The 26,933-nt window shown below is 42.8% G+C and overlaps 1 protein-coding gene across 1 annotated transcript in view; it reads right to left on the minus strand.

Annotated features, from left to right (window-relative positions):
* The window catches only part of LOC124612462 (probable cytochrome P450 4aa1), a 238,576-nt gene that overhangs the window by 130,782 nt on the left and 80,861 nt on the right, over positions 1 to 26,933 (minus strand). Inside the window, exon 2 of the mRNA XM_047140689.1 lies at positions 23,843 to 23,999. Within this exon, the coding sequence (XP_046996645.1) occupies positions 23,843 to 23,999 (157 nt within the window). The remainder of the gene's footprint in view (positions 1 to 23,842; positions 24,000 to 26,933) is intronic.

Raw genomic sequence — 26,933 nt, forward strand, 5'->3', positions numbered from 1 at the left:
TATGCTCCCAAATTGCGTGAAAATGTAATCAGAAGTCAGTTCTAGTATATTTGTCGAATTAATACCCGTTTATCTTCTGCATTTCTTCTTGGTATAGCAATTTTAATGGCCAGTAGTTTATTTAATTTATCAGAAGAGAAGCGAATTCAGTAGCATTATTTCACGGTGTGTCGTATTACACGCTTAAACGATTTTCACATATAGTTTGCCAATGAACCCTTGAGTAGTACATGTCTTTGCACATTGCTCTAAGCGAGAGGATGAAGTAGTTGTCTTGTGAAGACGAGCTTCTGTTGCAGCAAATATACTGAGAAACACAAGAACACTGCTCCAATCTTCTAAACGTCAGGGCTGCTATATTTTTCCTCGCGGTGACTCGAACACGTAGTGGTATCACAAAGCAGCTTCACATTGTACGATTAAATCGAACAGTAGAATGGAAAGCTTAGGAAGGTACAGATGGCTCAAGGTAAGCAGCTTTCCTAAATTTTGGCTGTTATCATAATCGGCTACTGCGAGGTGAAGTCTTTCACCATTATACGTAATCTATCAGCTGCATACAGCCAGCATCTGATCAGGAATCCCCAGCTAGTTTATAAATTCTTTTTTTATTACTCTCCGAATAACCACTTGGGACATTTTCAGTGAGTGCAGGAGAATGGATGACTGAGTAGCACGAACAGATCGACGATTTTCCAATTTATTGTGTACGTACGTCCAGAGACTCAGCGCAGGTAAAGGTGGAAGCTGTAGTTTTCCGGACTCAACTTGTCAACTTTTTTGTAGTTACTACACCAAATACAAGAAATTCAACTTCCTTTACACTTCATCTTTCTTTCTTGTTCGTATTATAATACGGGCTAGTTTTCTGTCTGTTCTCCTTATTTCACTTGAAATGTCCTCAACCTTTTCCTTCTTGAATATTTTATGTTTATCTGTTACTGTCTTGTCGTTAGTTGACAGGAAAAGTTAAGCCAACCATATGGTAGAAATACCAACGAAAGATAAGATTTCCTTACATTATTTTACCACGAATGACGCTTCCTTGGACTAAGGCGCAAATCAAAAACGTGGGTGGGACGTTCAATAAATGATGAATCATGTTTGTTTTCTTCGCCAAATTTCGTTTGGAAAAATGCGGAATCTGTTGTGGAGCATTCCCGCTTCAGCCCCTATAGTTTCACGAAGTTCCCACTAGTGGCGGCGCTATACATAGACTCCAAAATGGCGTCTGCAACGGAGGTGCGTTCCAGGCAGACAGCTGTCACTGAGTGTTTTTTTGGCGGACAAAATACTCACAGGCGCTTGTAGAATGTCCACAGAGACGTGGCAGTGAACAAAAGCACGGTGAGTCGTTGGGCGAGGCGTGTTTCATCACCGCAACAAGGTCATGCAGACCTGTCCGATCTCCCTTATGCCGGCCGGCCGCCCACGGCTGTGGCTCCTGCAGTGTTGAGACGTGCGGACACTCTCACTCGAGGTGATCGTCACCACAGAAATGCAAACTAACTACGCAAGGCGTCACACAGGTCTGCGCACAGGAGAAGAGGCCACAAAAGCTTCATTGGACTGTCCTTCCTCATCCATCCGATAGTCCGGATCTCGCACCTTCCGACTTCCATCTGTTTGGCCCAATGAAAGATGCACTCCTCGGGAAGCAGCAAGACGGTGGCTCCAAGGTCTACCATCGGAGTGGTACCAGGCGGGCGTACACGTCCTCGCAGTAAGCGGGCGTAAGGCTGTCGCAACGAACGGAGGTTATGTTGAGAAACAGGACTTTGTAGCCAAAAGACTGGGAAATAATATGGCGTATTGGAATTCTGAATAAAACCAATCTGCCTTCAAAAAAATGTGTTGCAAGACTTATTGAACACCCCTCGTATTTATGATACTGACTGACGACTAAGAATCGTACATAACGTTCCGTCCTAATTTGAGGCAAGTAGCATTTTTTTATTATTTAGATCATTTTTTCACGTTACAAACCGAAAAATTTGAATTGTATAACAACGCTCTGTCGTAATCTGAGAAGGATGATAAAACTTTGCACACAAATGGTTTGCTCTCAGCAGTCCGTCGACTATCGGACATACGGTTTCCCCCTTATGACAGGGAAGTATGTTTACATAGAGATTACGGTATGTCAAATACGATTTTTCGTGCTTATGTTTCCACTGAAAGTTGTTTCATTAGTGGCGGGAGCAACATTCACTTCTGGCCATCCTCGAGTGTTTTTATTATCCTGATAAAGTACTGGTTAACATTGTATCACATACAAAGAAAAAAAAGGCATTCTAAAAATCCGGAAATAACTAGTTTTATTTTTATTTTCTTACAACTAATCGCAAAGCGTTTCAAACTTTAGTTCCCAGCTTCAAGCAGCAGCGGTATCATCAGACAGTCTAAGTTCGCATGCTGCAAGTAATGACCTACGATTCCCGTTCTTTTGTCAGCATAGAAACCAGCTGAAAGTCGATGTAAATTTTATTTCCACATTCTTCGTAATATTCTCCCGTTTTATATTCAGATATTCTGAAAAACTGATTCATCAATTATAATTTGAGAATATACGCTGAACCTGTTTTGTAGCAAACAAATAGCACAATACACATCAGTAAAATTAACTGTCTAACAAGTCCTAATGTGACAGTTTTATTTGTTCCATTATTTGTTCTCTCTTACACGGCTGGTATCTCGTGACATTTAGTAAATTATACGGAAATGCAAGTGTTTATTATAACTAAGAATTACAGTTAGTTCCACAAGAAAGTGTACGCCATAATTTTAAATGTAACGTCCGCAGCGACTTCTCTGGTAGTAGTCTTTTGCACAGTGGATAGATAAATAGTGTGAAAGTTGAATGTTGCAGATTAAAATAAGTGCAAAATATTTAAAAGCTGAAAAATGTAGAATATTTATGAAAAATGCCTTCTGAGGTCCGTTAAGAAGCTATTTTGTTCGAACGTGGCAAACTGGGTGCTTCAACAGGATAACGATCCGAAACATCGCAGCCATTTCTGTACAGCGTGGAAACAAGACAATGCGGTGTCCACGATGGCTTGGCCTGCAATGTCTCCGGATGCAAACCCGATAGAAAATGTTTGATCGTATATTAAGATAAAGCTTAAAGGAAAGCCAGTACATACTTTGAAGCAGCTGTCATAAAATCTCATGAAAAGCGTGCCAAAAAGGAGCCAAGTTATAATCGATAATGGCGGCGATTGATTTCACTATTAGGTAATTGCGCAATTATAATAACAAGTATTTTATGTAAACATATATTGTATTTATAATAGTGTCTTTTATTTCATACAGATAAGTACGTACACTTTCGTATCGAACTGACTGCACTATGTAAATTCGATTCCAACAAACTAAAACAAATTACCAACACTATGTCTTGGTTCTACGCAAAGGATGAAATAACGCTGAAGCACGCTGTACTACCAGCTGCGAACGCAGCTGAAGTCAGAGAATGTCGCAAATGCAGGAAGAGGGAAAACGAAACGTCGCTTGCAGATGTGACGGGTAACAGTTCAGTTTCACCGACTGGCGCAATTACAGCAGTCACGGACTTCTCTCAACTCCTCAATGGAAAATGTTACGTGCGTCTGGCTTGGCACTTCTCCATTATTGGTGTGGTTTGACAACTAGGCAAGGCGTACTTTTCATCCAGTCAATATTAAGAGATTTTGTCACAAAAAACTGTTGCTGCCACAGTATCTTCGAAACAACTCCGCCAAACTGGGTGAGTGCGAATTATGCACTACTCTAGCAGCGAAGCTCCGTGCCGTTGTAGTTTTAGGGTAACAGAACCACTGAACTCCTAGTCCATTGCCAACATGAAACTAGAAGTTAAAAAAGAAATATGCCTTAGTTATTACCGCATCATGCCTCGCCGGAGGACAAAACCGATGACGCTCGTCCGAAGTCTCACTGAGAACAACACGCACAAACGTTTTGAGCAATCGAGAGATCGAATGCAGACGTTTGTGGATTCAAAGCAGTCCTTCTTCGAAGATCTTGAAGATGGACTAAACGTCTTTGATAAAAATACACGAATTAGCTTGTTTCGTGTCAGACCTCATAAAGGCATTTTTTGGCAGAGCGCAGGAAATTTACTGCGACCGATTTTATCCAATTTCATTAAAGTTGCCACAGTATAAGCTGAGCGATCGAGGCCTAAAATCAGTTGCGAACTATCTCATCGGTACAAGTAGTTACGTTTTTTTAATGCAAGCAGACTGCATTCTCTTGTTTGGAGTTGCAACATATTGACAATGAAAGAATGCACCGATAATTAGGGCGTAAATACAGAGTATGGAAGAGGGGTTCTTCGGCGCTCTAAGAATATAACGGAAACTACCATCTTGCGAATTTAATAATTTTACTATGAGAAATCTCAGATGGAGCCAAATATGATTGAAGCGATTTCATAAATTCACTGTAGCTCCATTCATTGACATATGGTCATGACACACTACAGATACGTAGAAAAACTCAAGAAGTTTTGTTCGGCTGAAGCCGCACTTCAGGTTTCTGCCGCCAGAGCGCTCGAGAGCGCAGTGAGACAAAATGGCGACAGGAGCCGAGAAAGCGTATGTCGTGCTAGAAATGCACTCACATCAGTCAGTCATAACAGTGCAACGACACTTCAGGACGAAGTTCAACAAAAATCCACCAACTGCTAACTCCATTCGGCAATGGTATGCGCAGTTTAAAGCTTCTGGATGCCTCACGGTTTAAAGTTTACGGCCCCTTTTTCTTCTGCGAAAAAAACGTTACAGGACACGTGTATCTGGACATGCTGGAAAATTGGCGCATGCCACAACTGGAGACCGACAGCGCCGACTTCATCTTTCAACAGGATGGTGCTCCACTGCACTTCCAGCATGATGTTCAGCATTTCTTAAACAGGAGATTGGAAAACCGATGGATCGGTCGTGGTGGAGATCATGATCAGCAATTCATGTCATGGCCTCCACGTTCTCCCGACTTAACCCCATGCGATTTCTTTTTGTGGGGTTATGTGAAAGATTCAGTGTTTAAACCTCCTCTACCAAGAGACATGCCAGAACTGCGAGCTCGCATCAACGATGCTTTCGAACTCATTGATGGGGACATGCTGCCCCGAGTGTGGGAGGAACTTGATTATCGGCTTGATGTCTGCCGAATCACTAAAGGGGCACATATCGAACATTTGTGAATGCCTAAAAAAACTTTTTGAGCTTTTGTATGTGTGTGCAAAGCATTGTGAAAATATCTCAAATAATAAAGTTATTGTAGAGCTGCGAAATCGCTTCAATCATTTGTAATAACCCTGTACGTTCGTTCGTTTTGCGCTCAATCCACCCGTGGTTTGAAGCGATTACCTCGTAATTCCACTCCACCCCTCCCTACATTGCAGCGGTCAAGATCACGGGTCCCCAGAAGCCGGCACCGAGATACAAGCGTAAAGTTGACTCACCGTGCCAGAAATACCTTGTGTTGCTTCGCTTGTTTACAAACACGGAGTTGGCAGTTGCGCAACAAGTGTTACTCGAGCTACTGCCCGAAGCCATTCTTGCATTCCTTTTTCGGCTGCAGTACGGATGGTAATGCGGCGCCTCCACGCAGAGGGTGTGACGTCGTTGTGACGCAACTTTTAAGCGGTTCACTGTCGCTGTTGAGGCAAGCCAGCAAATAAATTAGTTTTGAAGCGTGGTAAGAAACATTAAGGTACTAAAAGGTCTTGTACAAGGTGGGGCAAATAAAAGTGCCCCGCCAACAGTTTGAAACTATTCGTGGCAGCATTAACTGAGGCGGAAAAGATCTACAGCGACTTCCAGCAGGATGGAGCAACAGCCAATAGAGCCAGCTGAGTCTTGGAGAACATTTACACAACCTTCACGCCTACAGGGTTGTTTGCAGAGGTCAGTCCGGCCGCAGCTCTAGCTGGCCACCCACGTCACCTCATCTGTCAGTGTACGATTACCTCGTGTGGAAAGCCATCAAGTCTAAGGTGTTCGCAACAACGCTGTCTTCAATAACTGCAGCATAACATTTCGGATGAGACTACATCAATTCCAGCAGTCCAGCGTCGATTCTCCTTCAGCAACTTCCTGACTATGGTCCGAAGCGCCAAGAGATGAATAGTGGTCACTTGCAACATCTGCTATAGTCAGGTTGGTACTGTATTACGTTTTATTCTGCTTTGTTTCTTTACACACTGTAACTCTGTTCTCGGAGCCGCTTTTACTTGTCCCTTTCTCTCCTTCTATAAAGGCGCAGTAATTCCCCTGCAAATCGAACTGTGAAAATAACTGAAGGATGTGCACCTTATGTGTAAAACAAGCTTTCAGGTAAGTACAGGCGTAATGCAACACACGTTGACAAGTGAAAATAGAACTCCTGTTACTTAAAAAACCAAACGCGAAAAAAGAAGTATTCGTGAAGAAAACTTACATGTGTTGTGGTCTTCCTCTGAAGATTTGTCTGATGCAGCTCTCCATGATACTCTACCCTGTGCAGGCCTGTTCATCTCCGAGTAAGTACTGCAACCTACATCCTTCTGAATCTCTTACTGTATAGTAAATTGGTGATCCGTTGATGTCTCAGAATGTGTCCTATAAACAAATCCCTTCTTCTAGTCAGGTTGTGCCACAACTATCTTTTCTCCCCAATTCTACTCAGTACCACGTCATCACTTATGCGGTCTTCCCACGTAATCTTGAGTACTTTTCTGTAGCAACACATTTCAAAACTTCCCACTATTTTTTGTCTATACTTTTTAACATTCACTTACTTTCAGAAACGACTTTCTAACATTTAAATCTATATCTGATGTTAAAATTTTTCTCTTCTACAGAAACAGTTTTCTTGTCCGAGTCAGTTTTCATTTTATACCCTCTCTACTTCGGCCATCATCAGTTATTTTGCTGCCTAAATACCAAAACTAGTCTGCTACATTTAGTTCCTCGTTTTCTAATCTAATACCCTCAACATCGCCTGATTTAATTCGATTACGTTCCATTATCCTTTTGTTTTTCGTGTTGCTGATGTTCATCTCATGTCTTCCTTTCAAGACACCGTCCATTACGTGCAACCGTTCCTCAAGTCCTTCGCTATTTGTGACAGAATTACAATGTCATCGGCAAACATCAAAGTTTTTTTTGTCCTTCATGAACTTTAATTCATTTTCTAAAGTTTCCTTTGATTTCTTTCACTGGATGGTCAACGTAGATGTTGAATAACATAGGGGATAGACTACAACCGTGTCTCACTCCCTTTTCAACCACTGCTTCCCTTTTATGCCCGCGGTCATTTATAACAGCCGTCTGGTTACTGTACAAGTTACAAGTAGCCTTGGGCACCCTGTATTTTACCTCTGCTGCCTTCAGAGTTTCAGAGTATTCCAGTCAACATTCTCAAAATCTTTCTCTAAGTCGACAAGTGCTATAAACGGAGGTTTGATTTTCCTTAACCTACATTCTGAGATAAGTCGTAGTATCACCGTCGCATCGCGTGTTCCTACATTTATCCGGAATCGAAATTGATCTTCCCAGAGTTAGGCTTCTACCACTTTTACATTCTTAATTTTATAGAGTTGCATTAAATGAAAAAGTGACACATTGATTTTTAAAAAAATGTGAATATTTTAAACAGTTTGGAAAACGAGTGGTTTCAATAGGCATAGAATAATGGAAAAAATTAAGATATTTCATTGTATAACTTAATAATTGTATGTTACGTGACTTACCGTTTAAAAAAAATAGCGACAGGCTCTGATGAACTACTGCGCTGCCGATAGCTATAATGTGTTGAAAAGGTACCGCTCATTTGCTAGCGCTACAGCTGAGCGTGCTTCGTAGCAGTGGAGTGGCCACTTCCAGTTCTGACTGCATGGGTGGCGGTCGCGCATACGATGAGCAAATCGCGATTTCTCGGCGCACTTCAGTACCGACGCATCGTCGGAGGCACACAAGAGTGTTTCAAGGGCAAACCGCTGGCCAGCGTAGTCGTAGCGGCAAGAACTCCAGCCGCAGTGCAAGAGACCACTCGTTAACCTGACGCACGACTTGCGAGCTGTGTGCTGTTCAGGACCATCTGCTCTCAACGAGCAACGGCAGTCGAAGTTCGAATATGTTTGCTTGCACCACACAGAGATTAGGGTTGGTGTAGGAACACCGACGACGCAAGTACATCGCTAAAATAATGTAAAATTATGAAGCTTGGGTGGGGGTGCACCTTCATTGTAAGTGATGGACAAGTATTGACAAAAGTTGCTTGTATTTTATCTCCTTAATTTATTGTAATTATTTTACCGAATCATTTTCGTGCATTACCCCCCTTCATCTGCGGTTATAAGTTACAAAATGGATCAAAATTGTCGACTTCAGTTTTAACTGTCGACATACTGAAGGTAGCTTAAAAAATTTAAAATAATATCTTAACTTTCTCCTGACTTTAGAGGATTATTATTTAAATAATGAAAAACTGCTCCATTTATTTATTTTTCCATGCTTAGCACAACAAGTTGTAAACTATTGTGTGGCTCTGAGAACTATGGGACTTAACTTCTGAGGTCATCAGTCCCCTAGAACTTAGAACTACTTAAACCTAACTAACCTAAGGACATCACACACATCCATGCCCGAGCGGTCACGCGGTTCCAATAAACTATTGTGTCATCTACATTATGGACTCTAAAATGCGCAACTTAAGACCTATGGGCACTTGCTCAGTAGAAGAGATCCTGTTTGTTTCATAGTGGCGAATATGAGCAGGTGCTCATATCTCCTCAGGTATGCATTTTAGAGCCCGTATTTACTGGAGATATTTTCCTTGTTTTGTCCACACTACGATCTCTGAACGTTGCCTGCCACATAATGTCAGCAACAACAGAACCGGTTGATATATTTCACTGTCAAACGTACCAGACCGATTCTCGTTTAGACTCGGTCGTTTCCGGACCAGAGTCACTTAGCTCAGATTGATGCATTTACACTTCTCCATCATTCTTGAAAGTTTGTAACATCATAACGGAATTACGCATAGTCCGAAAGGAATATGTAAACTTTTAAAGTTTTTTTATTTTTTAATGTAATGAAGCAACTATGGACATTTGAAACTATTTTCTAAAAAATGAAAAATTATCAGAAAAATCCTAAATTAGGAGGCGTCTAAAACGGCATTTCGCCAATCATGTATTCAAGTCATTCGTGTAGTTACCTATGCTTTTACAAATAAAACAGGAATCTCAGACGAACCAGCAAAGTTTTCTGTCTTGTCACCTAATTGTCATTCGAGCTACTTTTTGGCTGGGGTCCAAGATTATCTTTTTACTTCTTCCAGAACTCCCATCATTTCTCGGTGATATTTTACTATTGGCAAAGAAATCATTTAGTAAATGAAGGTTCTTTGTCCTGGTCGTGGTTTATTTGTAGATGCCAGTGAACTTGAGCTCCGAGAGATTCAAATTCAACTATAGATGCCTCACAGCGCATTTTTACTACACTTCCAACTCGTAAACTTGCCCCGAACCATCTGACTGCAGCTTCGGTCTGCACATGTAAACGCCTTGTAGGAATATCTAACAAGGGAACCTCCCCATCCCACCCCCCTCAGAATTAGTTATAAGTTGGCACAGTGGATAGGCCCTGAAAATCTGAACACAGATCAATCGAGAAAACAGGAAGAAGTTGTGTGGAACTATGAAAAAAATAAGTAAAATATACAAACTGAGTAGTCCATGGCAAGATAATCAACATTAAGGATAATATGACATCAGGAGCGCCGTGGTCCCGAGGTTAGCATGAGCAGCTCCTGAACGAGGGGTCCTCGGTTCGAGTCTTCCCTCGGGTGAAAAATTATATCTTTTATTTTCAGACAATTATTATCTGACAAACTCTTATGTTTTCATCACTTTTTTGGGAGTGATTATCACATCCACAAGAAAACCTAAATCGGGCAAGGTAGAAGAATCTTTTTACCCGTTTCGCCAAGCGTACATGTTAGGTGGGTCGACAACATATTCCTGTCATGTGACGCACATGCCGTCACCAGTGTCGTATAGAATATATCAGACGTGTTTTCCAGTGGAGGAATCGGTTGACCTATGACCTTGCGATCAAATGTGTTCGGTTCCCGTTGGAGAGGCACGTCCTTTCATCTACTAATCGCACGGTTTCGCGGTGCGGTCGCAAAACACAGACACTAAACTTATTACAGTGAACAGAAACGTCAATGAACGAACGGACAGATCATAACTTTGCGAAAATAAAAAAAGTAAACTTTTCACTGGATGGAAGATTTGAACCAAGGACCTCTCGTTCCGCAGCTGCTCACGTTACCACGGGACCACGCCGCTTCTGAGCTCAATGTGTCCTTGATGTTGCATATCTTGCCCATGGACTACTCAGTTTGTATATTTTGCTTATTTTTTCACAGTTCCATACAACTTCTTCCTGTTTTCTCGATTGATCTGTGTTCAGTTTTTCAAGGCCTATCCACTGTGCCAACTTATAACTAAATCTGAGGGGGGTGCTATGGGGAGGTTCCCTTGTAAGTATCAATATATCGGAAAAAAGACGGTACACCATACCACATGTTGGTATAAAGTTAAACGTCCAAAGCTCGTCATTTCCTGAGTTATGGTTTCTTTTCGTACAGCGTCAAGGCAACAACCAAACTGCAGCAACAAAGAGTCAGCCACAGAGGCTATTACGTCTTACGCCAGTGGGACCAACTACAAATTTGGACGTTTTGAGTTTATAATGGCAAATAATGTAGAATATCACAAATATTCATGAACCAAGACTATTGTCTGACAGTGAAATATATTTTTCACATTGGTACTTCTGGCATACGTCATATCTCCGGCGCGAAACTGAATTGAATCTACTGACAAGATGGCGGACCATCGTGCTCGTGTAGACGAAAGTTCAAGTGAGTCAAATGACAGTCACGAGGGCGTAATGTGTGGTTCCAGTGACAAATACGTGTCATTCTGGTGACAGTCAAGTGTTGATGGTACGTTTTGCTTTCTAAACTACATAAACTTGGTTAAAGAAGGTGTCAAATATTCTCTTGTCGTGTACAGTATTGTGTGAGTCTGTAGTTATACGAGGAAGTGAACTAACTACATGAGGATGTGTTGTGCTGCCATCTAGGAAGTAATGTGTGAATTGTGTCAGGGAATACACTTAACTATCGATAGAGATGTGTTTTTTTTTTTTATCTATTATTACAGCCGTCGAACGTTGTACACTTCAAGAATATAGTTGGTTCGCCTTAGCATATGAAATTTACTTAGGATCAACTTCTCAAATGTACATCTGTTGTCAAGATTTAGTTACCTTTCTTGGCTTGCTATGTTGGATTCGTGAAGGTACAAGTGGTAAACATGTATGCTGTAGGTTTACGTAAAGAAAAATTTCATCTTTTGCAAAATCCAGTGACATTATGAAGGTGAAGTGCATGGACATGAAAGGCAATCAAAGAGTCAAGAAGTAAAAGCTCTATGTGGTTGCGATTTCCTCAGCTCTGACACTTTCAACATTAGTTTTGATAAATAACGAAAACGTTTGTGGACTAATGGCAGTTTGGATGAACATAACATACTTCAGAATAATCAAAGAGGTGCCCATTGTGATGCAGTCAGAATACACCCACAGTGACGATGTGGAATACTATACAGCGAGCTTTTCTAAACAAGTTACAGATCGGCCAGCGAACTTCACGATACTGGCCTGACCAAGTATGGTAGAGGACGACAACTTACGAGAGCAAAGAAGAAAGACCATGAGTCAATGCTGTGCTTTATTCTCTCTCTTTACTGTCAAGTGCTCCACAGATGGGTGGAAATTCCAGTGAAGGTATATTAGCAGGAGATGAATGAGATTCCCCGAAATCGTGTTTATATTGTTCAAGGCATTGTCTCTTAATAGCACATAACATTTTCCCTAGATGACTGAATCATGACTGTTGTACAGGCGACATCTACAACGACACAGTGACGTTGTTCAATTTTTACTGCACCTCCTCATAATGACGAAAATTTTGTCAGTCCTGTAATGTGTGTGTTTTGTCTGAAAAGAAAACATTAAAAATAAGATTATTTACTACCCTCAATATGTCCACAGATTTCTTTTTTCTGTTCTTGAAATTTAGAGCTGAATATCGCGAAACACAGTATTTGTTGTTGGTCTACTCTGGAATATGACCTTCCGTTTCGGGCCCACCAGATTATCCAATAGCTGGATTACAAAAACTGAGATGGCGGTATTTGCACAATGAGTACTTAAATGCTTCATCATCTCTTATTATAATCTCATGTGTACAACTTCTTGTTCGCTGGGAGAGGAAACAACCTGTTAAAAATTGATCGAACTGTGCACATTATGGATCGTATTTACTAAAGTGGATAGAGTGGCGGAAAGTACCCTCCGCCGTGCACCATACAGTGGCTTGCGGATTATGTGTATAGATGCAGATGCTGATGAAGTAACCATCGTGGTATGAACTACCCACGGTGTCAACGCAAAGTGACTAGCACGGCCCCTCCCCCACCCCCCCCACACACACACACACATCAAGTGTTTTGGGACGGTTCCTAGTAACTCGCTAACACACAGATCACAATGCAACAGCTCAAAACAGTGATTGTGAGACGGAAATAATGAGGACTGATCAAATCATACATGATAAATCGAACGTTCGTGGCGAAAAAAATTTGAGTAAGCTCTTGCTAAAAGAAGGTAAAATTGTGTACATTTGCAGTTACTTCGAAAACAATGAATCAGTGTCGGAAAAATCCTAAATTAGAAGGCATCTTCAATGGGACTTAACCGAACATGTGTTCAAGCCATTCACGTAGTTACCTACGACTTTACGAATAAAACGGGAACCTCTGACGAACTTGCGAACAACATTCCGCGTCATGAATGCGTAATTGCCTGAGAGAATACAGAATTCTCATCTGAGAAAGTGCTTGCATTTTTTACGAACTAGAAGCTTCGGGGTGGTCAGCCATAAACAAGAGGAGTAATAAACAATCAAAAATGAACATTAAATCGTCGTTCACTCAATTTGGACGTTGCCTGCCCACAATATAAACACGCGATAATTTGCTAATGTTCTGCTGCTCCTGTTCTTTTTTTCCTAATTACATCTCACAAAATGTTACAATTACTTATACATTATAGTTCTTGTATTAAACAACACAACATTACAGTTTCGGCTTTTTTTAGGTTTTCATGCCTTAATTGGGAAAAACAGAACTTTCATACGACGGCTTTGTTTTTCGTCTATCTATCTGTCTGTCTGTCGGTCCGAGTGTTAAAAACCCTTTCTCTCAGGTACGAGTAGAAATTTATGTCACAAACTGAGGACTCTGGTCCCGTGGGGGTGTAAAAAGTGATGCTTCTACGTCAGTGCAATCAAAAGACACGGTAATTTATTTCACATACTTTGACACTCTCAGTCTCGCTCATCGAAGCCTATTGGCTACTTCCTGTAGGTCTAGACTCATGAAATTTGGCGAAAAGAAAGGTTTAACAGTATAAACAATGTAAATTAGCAATTATATCACATGAAAAAAAACCTGTCATTTTTTATCTGAGTCTCTGTCTTTCCGTCCGTCTGTTAATACGGGTAGACGTATTAAGTTGAAAGAAGAGTAGATGTCCCAAGTTGAAATTCATGTCGCATACTAAGGTCTATATACCCTTGGCGGTGTAGTAAATGTAAACTTATAAGTCAATGCAACGAAAAACTACTGCCATTTAGATCACATATTTTGATGCTCGCGCATCAAAACCTATAGGGTGCTTCCCGTTGATCAGTAATGATGAAATTTGGCAAAAAGTAAGGTTTTACAGTACATGTAAGGGAAAAAAATCCGGAAATTGTTAATTTGGAGCTGTATCACACGAAAAAGATGTTTCTTTTATCATTTGTCATCCGACTTGAAATTAAAACAATCAGTAGTTCTGCATTCAGGCTGAGTGGGTCGCAATGGTGTAAGTCAATCAGACAAGGAATAACTGTATTGCTCATATGACGGGTTTCGAAATTTATACAGCATCAGACTAGTATGCGAATGTTCGTCTCACACACAGTTTGAAACACCGTATCTACGAGCATTAATCGTTCCTGTATATCTGATGATGGATAAATTCCGAAACGCATCATATGAGTAATAAAGTTATTTCTTGCCTGATGTTTTGACTTTTACCATTGCGACCCAGTTAGCCTGATTGTAGAACTACTGATTATTATAAGAATGGCCGCCTGCCTCCTGCATGACTTTATATCCCATCTTTAGTAGTGAAATTAAAACATTCTCGGACATCTTGGAATCCCTGGGACGGATATCTCACCAGTATGTGTCGATAACACGCAGAAGCCGGCCGGAGTGGCCGTGCGGTTCTAGGCGCTTCAGTTTGGAACCGCGTGACCGCTACGGTCGCAGGTTCGAATCCTGCTTCGGGCATGGATGTGTGTGATGTCCTTAGGTTAGTTAGGTTTAAGTAGTTCTAAGTTCTAGGGGACTGATGACCTCAGATGTTAAGTCCCATAGTGCTCAGAGCCATTTGAACCATTTGAACACGCAGAAATGGTGGAGCTTCTCGATTCAAGGAACAGATGACCTGTCGACATACATAATTAAGTTTATATGGAGCTTTCAGTGCGCTAATCCCAATTTTTCCTTTTTTTTTATTTTTTTACTCGTGTAGTGCTGTGAAAGCACTGAGAACCAGCCTTGTGAGTACCTACTGTTTGTCCACCAAACAAAGAGCCATGCAGAGGAGTCACTCTGAGAACCCGAACAATGACTGTCATGATACAAGATAATGCAGTTTTTTGCTTGCGAAACTGGTAGCTGGTAATTCATTCTCTTACAGCTCATGTTTAGTGTGCTTCGGATGTGATTAATGGGAGTAAAACGCAGTTTACAGTAGTTCTTCACGACAGTGGTGGGGAAGATCGTTTTGGGAAACTACTCTCATGCTCATAAATTAAGGATAATGCTGATACATGGTGAAACAACGCTCTGGTGAGCGGTTTGCGGGTTTAAATCACCTGGGGGTATGACCATACGGTGCATTTGACCTGCGGTCGTCGCACGGTGACGCTGGCAGCAGTCCACATACGCAGAGGTGTGTTGGTGCATGTCAGAGTACGGTGCAGCGAGTAAGTGTGCAGACGTTTTCAGACGTTCTAATGGTGACTGTGTGTTGAAAATGGCTCAAAGAAGACATATTGATGACGTTATGAGGGGTAGAATACTAGGGCGACTGGAGGCTGGTCAAACACAGCAGGCCGTAGCACGGGCCCTCCGTGTGCCACAAAGTGTGATCTCAAGATTATGGGAACGATTCCAGCAGACGCGAAACGTGCCCAGGTGCTACACTACGGGACGTCCACAGTGTACAACACCATAAGAAGACCCATATCTCACCAACAGTGCCAGCTGACAGCCACAGGGTACTACAGGTAGCCTTGCTCGGGACCTTACCGCAGCCCCTGGAGCAGTTGTCTCCATACACACAGTCTACAGACACCTGGACAGACATGGTTTATTCCCCCGGAGAACTGCAAGGTGCATTCCACTGACCCCTCGCCACAGGAGAACCGTAAAGCCTGTGTCAATAACATAGTACGTGGTCATTGGAACAATGGTACCAGGTTATGTTCACGGACGAGTCCAGGTATAGTCTCAACAGTGATTCTCACCGGGTTTTCATCTGGCGTGAACCAAGAACCAGATATCAACCCGTTAACGTCCTTGAAAGGAACCTGTATGGAGCTCGTGGTTTGATGGTGTGGGGTGGGATTATGAATGGTGCACGTACACCCCTGCATGTCTTTGACAGAGGAACTGTAACAGGTCAGGTGTATCGGGACGTCATTTTGCACCAGTTATGTCCGCCTTTTCAGGGGTGCAGTGTGTCCTACCTTCCTCCTGATAGATGATAACGCACGGCCCCACTGAGCTACCATCGTGGAGGAGTACATTGAAACAGAAGATATCAGGCGAATGGAGTGGCCTGCCTGTTCTCCAGACCTAAGCCCCATCGAGCACGTCTGGGATGATCTCGATCGACGTATCGCTGCACATCTTCAAACCCCTACGACACTTCAGGAGCTCCGACAGGCACTGGTGCAAGAATGGGAGACTATACCCCAGCAGCTGCTCGACCACCTGACCGAGAGTATGCCAACCCATTATGCGGCCTGTGTATGTGTGCATGGTGATCATATCCAATATTGATGTCGGGGTACATGCGCAGGAAACAGTGGCGTTTTTTAGCACATGTGTTTCGGGACTTTTTTCTCAACTTATCACCAATACCGTTGACTTACAGATCTGTGTCGCGTGTGTTGCCTATGTGCCTATGCTATTAGCGCCAGTTTTGTGTAGTGCCACGTTTTGTGACACCACATTCTGCAATTATCCTTAATTTATGAGCACAAGTGTATTTTTTCACCGCTTCCTCGTGAATTAAAGCATTCGCGGAAGTTTATACTTGTTACTCATATGAGTCGTCTTCTGATCTTGGGAAACCTGTTGCCGTAACTGGTTTGCTGGGTTGCGATCGAGTTCGAATACAGAGGCTACGAGGAGTGACCTTGACACAGTAACGCTGTCGGCAGACTGACGGCGAGTCGAAACACGAACTGGATCTTTTGTTAGGTAAGTACATTGACAGCTTATTTCTTCAGCCATTTGTTAGCAAATGTTCAGCGCAAATCTCAACGTCACCATAACTCACCAACAAATCCACAGGGTTTTCGGGTGAAATAAAACGCATATTTCATCGCGTTTTTCTGGAGGTTAACCATGCGAAACTCAGATTTCTACTTTTTATATGTGGCGGCACGAATCCAATCAAGCCATCACTAACTTTACTTTGGTCCTACTACATTTTGCAGTTTCCGTGTGAAAGTTAGTTAAAAGGCACACATTCTCTGTCTTATGTATTTGTGGCAGAACAAGCGAAATTCGGCAACGCATCACTGTCCACCAGACGGGACATTCTGGCAATATAACTGTTGGCTTAAAAATTTGTTTCGTATGTTCAGTGTCGCTCCATGGGCCTGTCTTCCTTCGTGATGACGTGTCCTACCTCTTCCACTTTCTTGCCATTTCTCTTCGACGTTTACAGTATAGGCTGTTGCATGGAGGGCAAAAAGCATTGCCGAAACCGCATGAAAATTTATGGAGTCTAAAGTGTGTTTAGACGTGGATCTGCAGCATCGCAAGAAACAGATTTTGTATAGCAAAATGCTTATGACTTTAAATGAAGCTTTGGTTCACCGCCTGGCTCAACCTTCCTCATTGCAGTGCAGGATATGAATCATTTCGCCAATGAAAGCGTAATAATTTCGTGAGGACCATTAGTTCATAACACGAAGCGGACAGTTTCATTGTCGCTACGTGCGTCAAACCGTCGCCAACGAAATATACGGCTCCTGCAGCGTGCGTCACGACACTTGACACTACAGGAGCGGCCAGCGTCGACTGGTAGCCAGTAACTATTTCAGACTAGTTTAATAATTCTTAACAGCGCGTTTAAATACATGCAAGCTCTCGATAACACACGGCCAAGATTAGACCTCTAGTGGGTACCTTTTCACTGACATCATAATTTCTCATTAGCCCTGCACGGAGCCGATCGTTCGCGATGTATGGCGGAGAAGGCGACTAGTGTGACGTCACAAGTTTGGTGAGGCGCCCGTATTTCTCGTGGGCCCAACGCCAAACGCGAAGTAAAGCACTGAAATATTGTTGGCTAGTAGATGTGATTCTAGAAGCGTGTTCCTTCAGTGTTGCCGAAAGCAAGAATGGACTACATGTCAAGCTGAACGGAAACAATAAGTCGTTACTTCGTTCGTGGAATGGTAGTTCCACTGACTATCTTCAAAACCATTGTGCCGTAAAAATATTGCCAAATCCCTATCGCCTTCGTGTAAGATGAGTTACAGAAATGCTTGCGTAATATCGCTAGTAACAGCCGCTGTATATAATGTGAACTATAATAAAACAGCAAGCATTGTCAAAAGATCTGGTCCCTCTTGTAACTCGTTCAGAGAGGGCGGGTTGATCTTTTAGCTGGTTTCTGCTTCTTTACTGTCCGATGCGGGAGGTAAAACATGGTGTCACTTGGGCCTTCGGGAGCAGCGCTTTCGACATTGTTCTTTGAAATATAACACAGCATAAGACAGTGGTGAAGGTCCTTTAAGGAGTCTCGAGTTTTGTAGACAGGTTTTTTTTATCATTGATTATGGGTGGGACATAGACTTCATCAGTTTCCCTTCTACTCATATTTCCCATGATGTGCGTAAAGAGATCACCTCGCTGTGTCTGTATATCAGTCACATTTGAACGCTTCAGCACCGTAATCTCGAGAAGATTATGGGTTATGTCATTAATTCCTGCAGTCGATCTTTGGAATATTACTAATTTTCAGTGGGGACTGCGTCATTAAAGTAGCGTACCTCGTTCAAAATGCGTTGAATATTAGCTCATTCTCTCGCCCGTACCATAATCAGGTGCAGTAACTGATTATGGCAATCGGCGTTTTCTGCTCAGACGCCGTGAGGCGATTTGCAGTTGTCTGAGTGAGGCAAGATAGGACGTAGTTTAACAAACAGCTAACAGATGGCAGCAACAGTCGTAAACAATTGATACTCGAAGTAAAAGGATCTGAGTCCGATAATCCATCAAAGCGTCGACAGAACAGCTTCACTGGGAATACAGTGCACTTAATAAATTCAACTGCGTGTACAAGTGGAAACTGCAGAAAATGTGGCGTGAATATGCAATTAGACTTGGCTGTCTGTGAAGTCGTTCGTCATCGAGAGAGCTTGTTGCCTAGCGTGACATATCACTGCAGTGAGCCCTCCTGATATTGCTTCGTGAAGTGCACTCAAAAGTTGTCACAGCAGAAATCGCGGAAAAGTCCCGGGTTTCGGCATTAATTTCAATTTCGTGGTGTCAGTGGCAGATGGTGATTCCGTTATAACACTCTATGGTTACAGAACTTATGTTCCGAGGAGTTTACAATAAGTCAACAGATACAATCTCTGCATGAAAGCAAAGATATAAATATCTTTGTCCATATCAGATCGCTGTATCTAATCACAGTCAGTTGGTTTCTGTACATCGAGAAGATTGTCGTGCAAGTCTGGTGCCATTTTAGTTGCAATATGTGCTACAATTCATCACCTTGAAATCAGACACGTACGAGAAACTCAAAATAGGGATACGACGCATCTCTAGAAGAGGCAAGCTATTTCTGCTACTGGTTTAGCAACACGCGCTCGCCGAAGCTTCTGTGGTAAGCAACGCACTCTCATTTTAGTCTGTGTTGCTCATTAACTGTTTGCTTATTTCCTTCCGAATTGCTCTCTCTCGATACGTCTAGTAATTTTCCCTAGGAGCTGGAACGAGCTCCCACCAGCGTTTTCTTGTGTGTTTTATATATTCTTTTCCCGTGGATAGCTCCCTTGTGCCAGTAGTATTACAGAATTGCGAATTCATGGCCTTTCCCGCATTGTGAGAGCTCCTTCGACAGTACGCATATGTCAGAGGTCAATATACGGGTTCTGGATTCAATCGCAGCAATTCTGTTGGTCTGTAGCCTTTCTCGCAGTCCCTAAGAGATCAATACAAGCCACTATTGAAATACATGCTGTAAGCTGCAAGCTACGATGCTGAATGCTCAAGAAGACCATAATCTGTCTGTAGAATTCCAGGAAGGAGTGACAGAGTGGCAGGTATTCATGCTATGTCGATAGGCATCAACCATCCCGTTGCCGTTTCACTTAAAGTTGTGTTGTTTAACAATCGTACCCTAACTTTTTTATTTATTAATCTTCTCACGAGTGGTGACGGAGCAACGCCATATGTCTCCCCAGAGCTGAAAAATATACTAGTCCAAGAGGGTTTACAGCCTCATATCGTGAATCTCAAATTGCTGCAACAACAAGCTACGCCGCAAGTCCCGAATGATGCAGCTCTTTGAGGAACGTGATGATTATATCAACCTCTCTCTCTAATTTGCGTAATTTCAGCTCTATCTGTTACATGTGTGATGCCTGAATTTTCTCTTTTTTTTGTGTATTGAAGGGCGAACTGCTGTAATTGTTAAAAGCCATTCAAAAGCCAAGATCGCATAAAAATTCCTTTATTTAACACAACGGGTTTCAACGGTCTTAGCTGTCCTCTTCAGGTCTTTAACATTTTTTTGTTATAAAACATGTTCATTTTATGCTGAATCTCAGGCACAAGAGTTTTATACACTGACGTCTTGTGCGTAAGGTTCAGCAACAACAAAAAGGTGTTCAAGGCCTGAAGATGACAGCAAAAACCGTTGAAACCGGTTGTCTTAAATGAAGGATTTTTTATGCGATCTTGGCTTTTGAATTGTTTTTAAAAATGTGTGATGCCGTCGAGTTCCAGATCAAAGCTCAAGAATCATCTTCTCCTAATCTGTAGAAGTGCCGTTAGTTTTGCGTGAAATTTTGGTGTCGTGTATCACCAGCCCTCATCGAGGACTTGGCAGCTATTTATGGGTATTTCCTTTGTCACCCTAAAGTTCTTGCTAATGACAGATTTCTCATATCCTGTACGATGGAGTCGCAGGACTTTGTCAATTGTTACGAGGTGCAGTTATAATGAAGCGAATGTCGGGTTAAGGAACGGTTGCGGCTTACACTCGTCTTATCCTTGGTACTGTTTGCCGTTTTGAAGGTGGACAGACATTCAAAATGACAGGACTGTTTCGTCTGGAAACGCTACAATGTATTACCTACTCATTTTCATCTCACAGCGAAGGCACAGATTACATCTCAACAGTGTAAATTTTTAGTATCTTCATTCACAGGTTCTACAGATTTCCCGTTGAAATGAAGTTTGTATGTCAGAGTATAAAATTGTAGGTTATTACGAACTGTTGTTGAACTGCCAAACAGCTCTTTTCCCTTTGTTCTCAACAGCGTCCTCAAGCTGTGTCAGTCCCATCACAGGTGCTTGACAACCGCGTTGCAAGACGTGCGTGTTGCTAAGCTGCACACCAGTGGTCGCACAACACGGATTGTGATGAAACTCAGCTTTTAGCAGTCACCATCATTTGGCCTTATAAACCTGTGCACCGGCTGGAACGAAAAGAGCTGTTTACTGCGCTTTAGGAGAGCTTACATCTCTCTAACTGTCCGCAAGCACCGTGCATGCAATTAACTGCAGGAATTATTTTAGGGGCATTTTGATTGTTATTTTATCAAACGTAAACTTTTCCATTATACCATAAATTGAGGATTAACAGTTATTCAAAAACTGACCGCTGATATTCTCTATTGTGGAACTCCATGTGACACGCAACAGACCGAGACTGATGCCTCCGTTATTGTTGTCCGCAGTTTTACAATTTCACACATGAAACATTCGGCTGCCTTTCCTAAATAAGAGGAAAAACAATACACAAATTGCACTAGTTGCAGAGCTTTGTAGATACTTAATGCAGATAGTTGAGTGCAACAAGTGAAATAATGAAACTTCTCAGTTTTATGCAGTCTAAGCACAATATTGCGCGTCGAAAATGCAACAGTGATATGAATAATATTAATTGGGGGCAACTGGGTAGAAAAAGCGGTGAAAGTGGGCGCCAAGCAGGCTCTCTGTCTGGGATCTTCGTAGTCTTTCCTTTTACATCCACCACTCTCTGCAAGCCACTACTTAGTGTGTTACGCAACTTGTGGCGCACTTTTTGTCTTTGCGGGGTTACGTCAGTGGGGCACACTCATTTTTATATGCTGTGGTCGAACTGTTGAGAGCCTGTAGTTACAATCCGAGTTAAGATCTTTACGTATATGACTCTCACAAACGAAAGTAAATTACAGTTTTTCCATCGCAATGGCTCTGCGTTTCACGCAGTACCACCATGCTTTCTCTGCTCTACGTAATCACTGTAACCTATTTTAAGATGCTTCAGAATTACCCTACGCCCCAAAGTATGATGCTCTTTAATGTTAAGATGAAATAAAGAGAAAACACAGGTCATTCAAGAGTGTCGCCATCACCGGTGTTACAAAAAGGTACGACCAAACTTTCAGGAAATATTCCTCACACACAAATAAAGAAAAGATGTTATGTGGACATGTGTCCGGGAACGCTTAATTTCCATGTCAGAGCTCATTTTAGTTTCGTCAGTATGTACTGTACTTCCTCGATTCACCGCCAGTTGGCCCAATTGAAGGAAGGTAATGTTGACTTCGGTGCTTCTCTTGACATGCGACTCATTGCTCTACAGTACCAGCATCAAGCACATCAGTACGTAGCATGAAAAGGTTAGTGTTCATCACGAGCGTGGTTTTGCAGTCAGTGCAATGTTTACAAATGCGGAGTTGGCAGATGCCCATTTGATGTATGGATTAGCACGGGGCAATAGCCGTGGCGCGGTACGTTTGTATCGAGACAGATTTCCAAAACGAAGCTGTCCCGACAGGAAGACGTTCGAAGCAATTGATCGGCGTCTTAGGGAGCACGGAACATTCCAGCCTATGACTCGCGACTGGAGAAGACCTAGAACGACGAGGACACCTGCAATGGACGAGGCAATTCTTCGTGCAGTTGACAATAACCCTAATGTCAGCGTCAGATAAGTTGCTGCTCTACAAGGTAACGTTGACCACGTCACTGTATGGAGAGTGGTACGGGAGAACCAGTTGTTTCCGTACCATGTACAGCGTGTGCAGCTACTATCAGCAGCTGATCGGCCTCCACGGATACACTTCTGCGAATGGCTCATCCAACAATGTGTCAATCTTCATTTCAGTGCAAATGTTCTCTTTACGGATGAGGCTTCATTCCAACGTGATCAAATTGTAAATTTTCACAATCAACAAGCGTGGGCCGACGAGAATCCTCACGCAATTGTGCAGTCACGTCATCAACACAGATTTTCTGTAAACGTTTGGGCAGGGATTGTTGGTGATGTCTTGATCGGGCCCCATGTTCTTCCACCTACGCCCAGTGGAGCACGTTATCATGATTTCATACGGGATACTCTACCTGTGCTGCTAGAACACGTGCCTTTACAAGTGCGACACAACATGTGGTTCATGCACGATGGAGCTCCTGCACATTTCAGTCGAAGTGTTCGTACGCTTCTCAACAGATTCGGTGACCGATGGATTGGTAGAGGCGGACCAATTCCATGGCCTCCACGCTCTCCTGACCTCAACCCTCTTGACTTTCATTTATGGGGGCATTTGAAAGCTCTTGTCTACGCAACCCCGGTACCAAATGTACAGACTCTTCTTGCTCGTATTGTGGACGGCTGTGATACAATACGCCATTCTCCAGGGCTGCATCAGCGCATCCGGGATTCCATGCGACGGAGGGTGAAAGCTCTTGTCTACGCAACCCCGGTACCAAATGTAGAGACTCTTCGTGCTCGTATTGTGGACGGCTGTGATACAATACGCCATTCTCCACGCGACGGAGGACATTTTGAACATTTCCTGTAACAAAGTTTTTGAAGTCACGCTGGTACGTTCTGTTTCTGTGTGTTTCCATTCGATTATTAATGTGATATGAAGAGAAGTAATAGAATGAGCCCTAAAATGGAAATTAAGCGTTTCCGGACACATGTCCACATAACATCTTTTCTTTATTTGTGTGTGAGGAATGTTTCCTGAAAGTTCGGCCGTACCTTTTTGTAACACCCTGCATAATCCAGCAGGAAAGATGAGTGCTGGAGGTTCCATAAGGAGATGACGGGAAGAATTCTGAGGGGAAAGACTTGGTTGAGGAGGACGACGGCGAGTGAGGTGGTGTGAGAGCGCGGCGGCTGACCTTCGTGCTGGGTGAGCAGCAGCGCGTTGCCCAGGAAGGGCAGCGCCGGCGGCCCCGGCAGGCGGGCGGCGATCCAGACGAGGCGCGCCCACGTCGACAGCCAGGCGACGGCCGCCAGCAGCGCCAGGCACAGCGCCGCGTCCCACGCCACGGCCACCTGCCGGCAGATGCTCTGGTTAGGCCGCTGGCGAGTCAGGCGTGACGTCATTGTGACGTTTATGTGCTGTGTCGAAGGCGACACGGACCGTCTATCGACTTTGTGGGCGTTAGAATATACATATTGAAATCAACACTGTGTTTGAATCTAACAGCCTGAACCATAGTCCAGATCCTTTCCTTGTATTGAAATATGAAAATGAGAAGTAAAGTAACTCACCAATGAAAGAACGTAAAAAAATGAGACCTCTATGCAATATATATGTGCAGTTCATGGTTTGAAATCGATTTTGGTATAACTAAAGTTATCACAGCAAAGTTATTCAAATAACAAATTTTATGCCATTGCACGACTGGCATTATTCAAGTCAAGATAATAATTTCGTTAAGTAAACATCCATTTCCAACATATTTGTAGCACGAAGCACTCTTACAAAATAATTTACAAACCCTTTACTGTGTCAAACTTTCGACATACAAATCGTAACTCTGAACATTATCTAACAAAAACCATTTACGTGCTGAAGTTGCTTAGGGTAACTGCGCACCGGGCGCGACTACTACCTTAAAGCCGTCCGCACACGTCTGCTTCCTCCGAGCACCTGGCTGCGACTCCAGAGTTTCTTACTGCGCACGTCCGGCTCTCTTAACCACCAAAGATCCTCCTACTCAAAGATATTACACTTATTCCACCTTCCGGTTGGCAACTACCGACTTTCTTTACTGGATCTACCCTGATCAGACCTTAGCACGTACCTTTCAACACGTTAAACCGCTGCGGTAGCCTTTCTTGCAGACGAATTACAGTAGCAGCCGGTTATATTTTTTCATGATGTCAAAATGATTCATGTGATTCAGATGTCTAGAAAGGAGACGTTAACGCCAAAGAATAATTCAACTAATACCTCTGGTATGTCCTACTATAATGGGGGTCACGAACAATGGCGGTAGACTTCAGGCTTGTTCTGCGCGCGCACGTCATGCATTCTCAGACAGCCCATGAGCGCTTAAACAGTTCTTCTGTGAATGCCGCAGCTAATGCGAGCGTTGAATGTAATCATAGCGACTTGTTTACTGAGTTTCTATTCCATTTGTTGCGATTCGTCATCGCTTTGGTGGTGGTAAATGATAAATTCTACATAAGCGAGCGACAGACATTATTTGGGGGATATTTGCGTTCTTCAAGCGCAAGTAAGGCGCACGCGCGTGCCGCAACTGTCGCTTGGAATCGGCAATAATGCAATCCCCTCGATATGCGCTAACCGCCACCGTTCGTGGATCGGACTGTAGTTATACACATCATTAGAGAACTGCATCAGTGTGTCTGTATCTGTCCTAGTACTTTATTAGTAAGGATTACTGAATCTGACCTTCAAACACACTTCTGAGATTTTCAGTGTCATCAGAGAGAAAGACAGGAGCCACCCTGTCAGACATCAGGGAAGTCATTAGCCCCATCATATTGCTAAAGTTCTCGTTTCAGTTCTGTGTAGATGATGGGTACAGCATTTTTGCTGAAAATGATAATGATATTGGTATTTTCTAAAATACCATTATCAAATGACTGTACTGCGCTGACAATATTCGCAAGTGCTTCTTCATATCAGTAAAATGCACAGTTTTGTTGACATTAGTCATCTCACTCTTACTTTCAACGTATCTTAAAATTTGCACACTACTTTCATTGCAGAGGCCAAGTGATGATGAATACTGAATTGAAGAACTCTATACATGTCGATTTTCGACATATTAAACTATATGGAAATATAATCTTTGGCCTGCTACTCCCTTGAACGTCAAAGAGTAGCACGTTACGCTTCGTGTGTCAGGGCAACCTACTTTGCTGGCATACGTCGTCATTAGTCTTGCCCTAAGCTTTTAGGATTGTGATGATTAATGTTAACAAAACTTTGCATTTGCATTTTACTGATATATAGAACGACATGTAAATGCTTTCGCAGCTCAATAGAGTCACTTGAAACCGGTATTTGAGAAAAAAACCTCTTTGGCCACTTGTTTTCAGCAGCCGTGAAGTACCCACCACGTAGACAGAAACGAAATGAGAAGTTACTTCAGCATCATGGTGCGACTAATGACTTCCCTGATGTCTCACAGCAGGTAAGTCAGACTGGCTCCTGTCTTTCTCTCTGGTGAGATCGAAAATATGAAAAGTGTGTCTGAAGGTCATACTCATTAGTTACCTCTAGGTGGTGCTGAATAAAAGTTTCGTTCTTGGCCGGGGTTAACTGATACCGGTGAATTTCATTTGGTTCCATAAAAATTTGAGTATCACGCTTTTGCGCGACTGTTTCCTTGTGGATTTAAGAACTGTGTTCCTGTTTTGATGTCGTGGCGAGTATTTGGCGGAGATGCTGAAAGCGAGTCTCTTAGCAGCGGACACATGTCAGTACAATGGTCGAGTCTCGGGATCTTTCCTAAGAGTATTCAGATAGTTAAGTGCTTTTAATTTATGACTTTGGAGCCGTGAGAAGTTTAACCGCGTCTCGTGGTTCGAATCTAGACCGGCCACCCTTAATTACAGTGATTTTACATTTATACCAGTAAGCAAATTAATATAGGTCCACCAGCAAACGTATCCGATTAAATCCTGACGGAGAAGTACGTCGCGTAATTCACCTCGCGCTCTACGCATTCCAGAGAGAGCGTCGATTCTGGCCGCAGAGTGTGATACTCAGCTGCGAGCTTGGAAAGCTCCGAGGAGTGGACGAGAGGAACGGTCGAGTTTTACCGGCAGTGTTCGATTCTGCAGAAAAGGAAGGCAAAGAATGTGGGTACGTCTGAGGTTTGACCCGACCCCAGTACAGGGACTTTTTACGACACTTACCGGTTGTTTTTCCTCTGCCAATGATTTGCTAATGTGAAAAACGCCAGGCTATAGCATGGTATGGAGTCGTCGTTAAATTGGATAACTTAT

This window comes from Schistocerca americana, chromosome 4 (assembly GCF_021461395.2).
Source record: "Schistocerca americana isolate TAMUIC-IGC-003095 chromosome 4, iqSchAmer2.1, whole genome shotgun sequence".
NCBI lineage: Eukaryota > Metazoa > Arthropoda > Insecta > Orthoptera > Acrididae > Schistocerca > Schistocerca americana.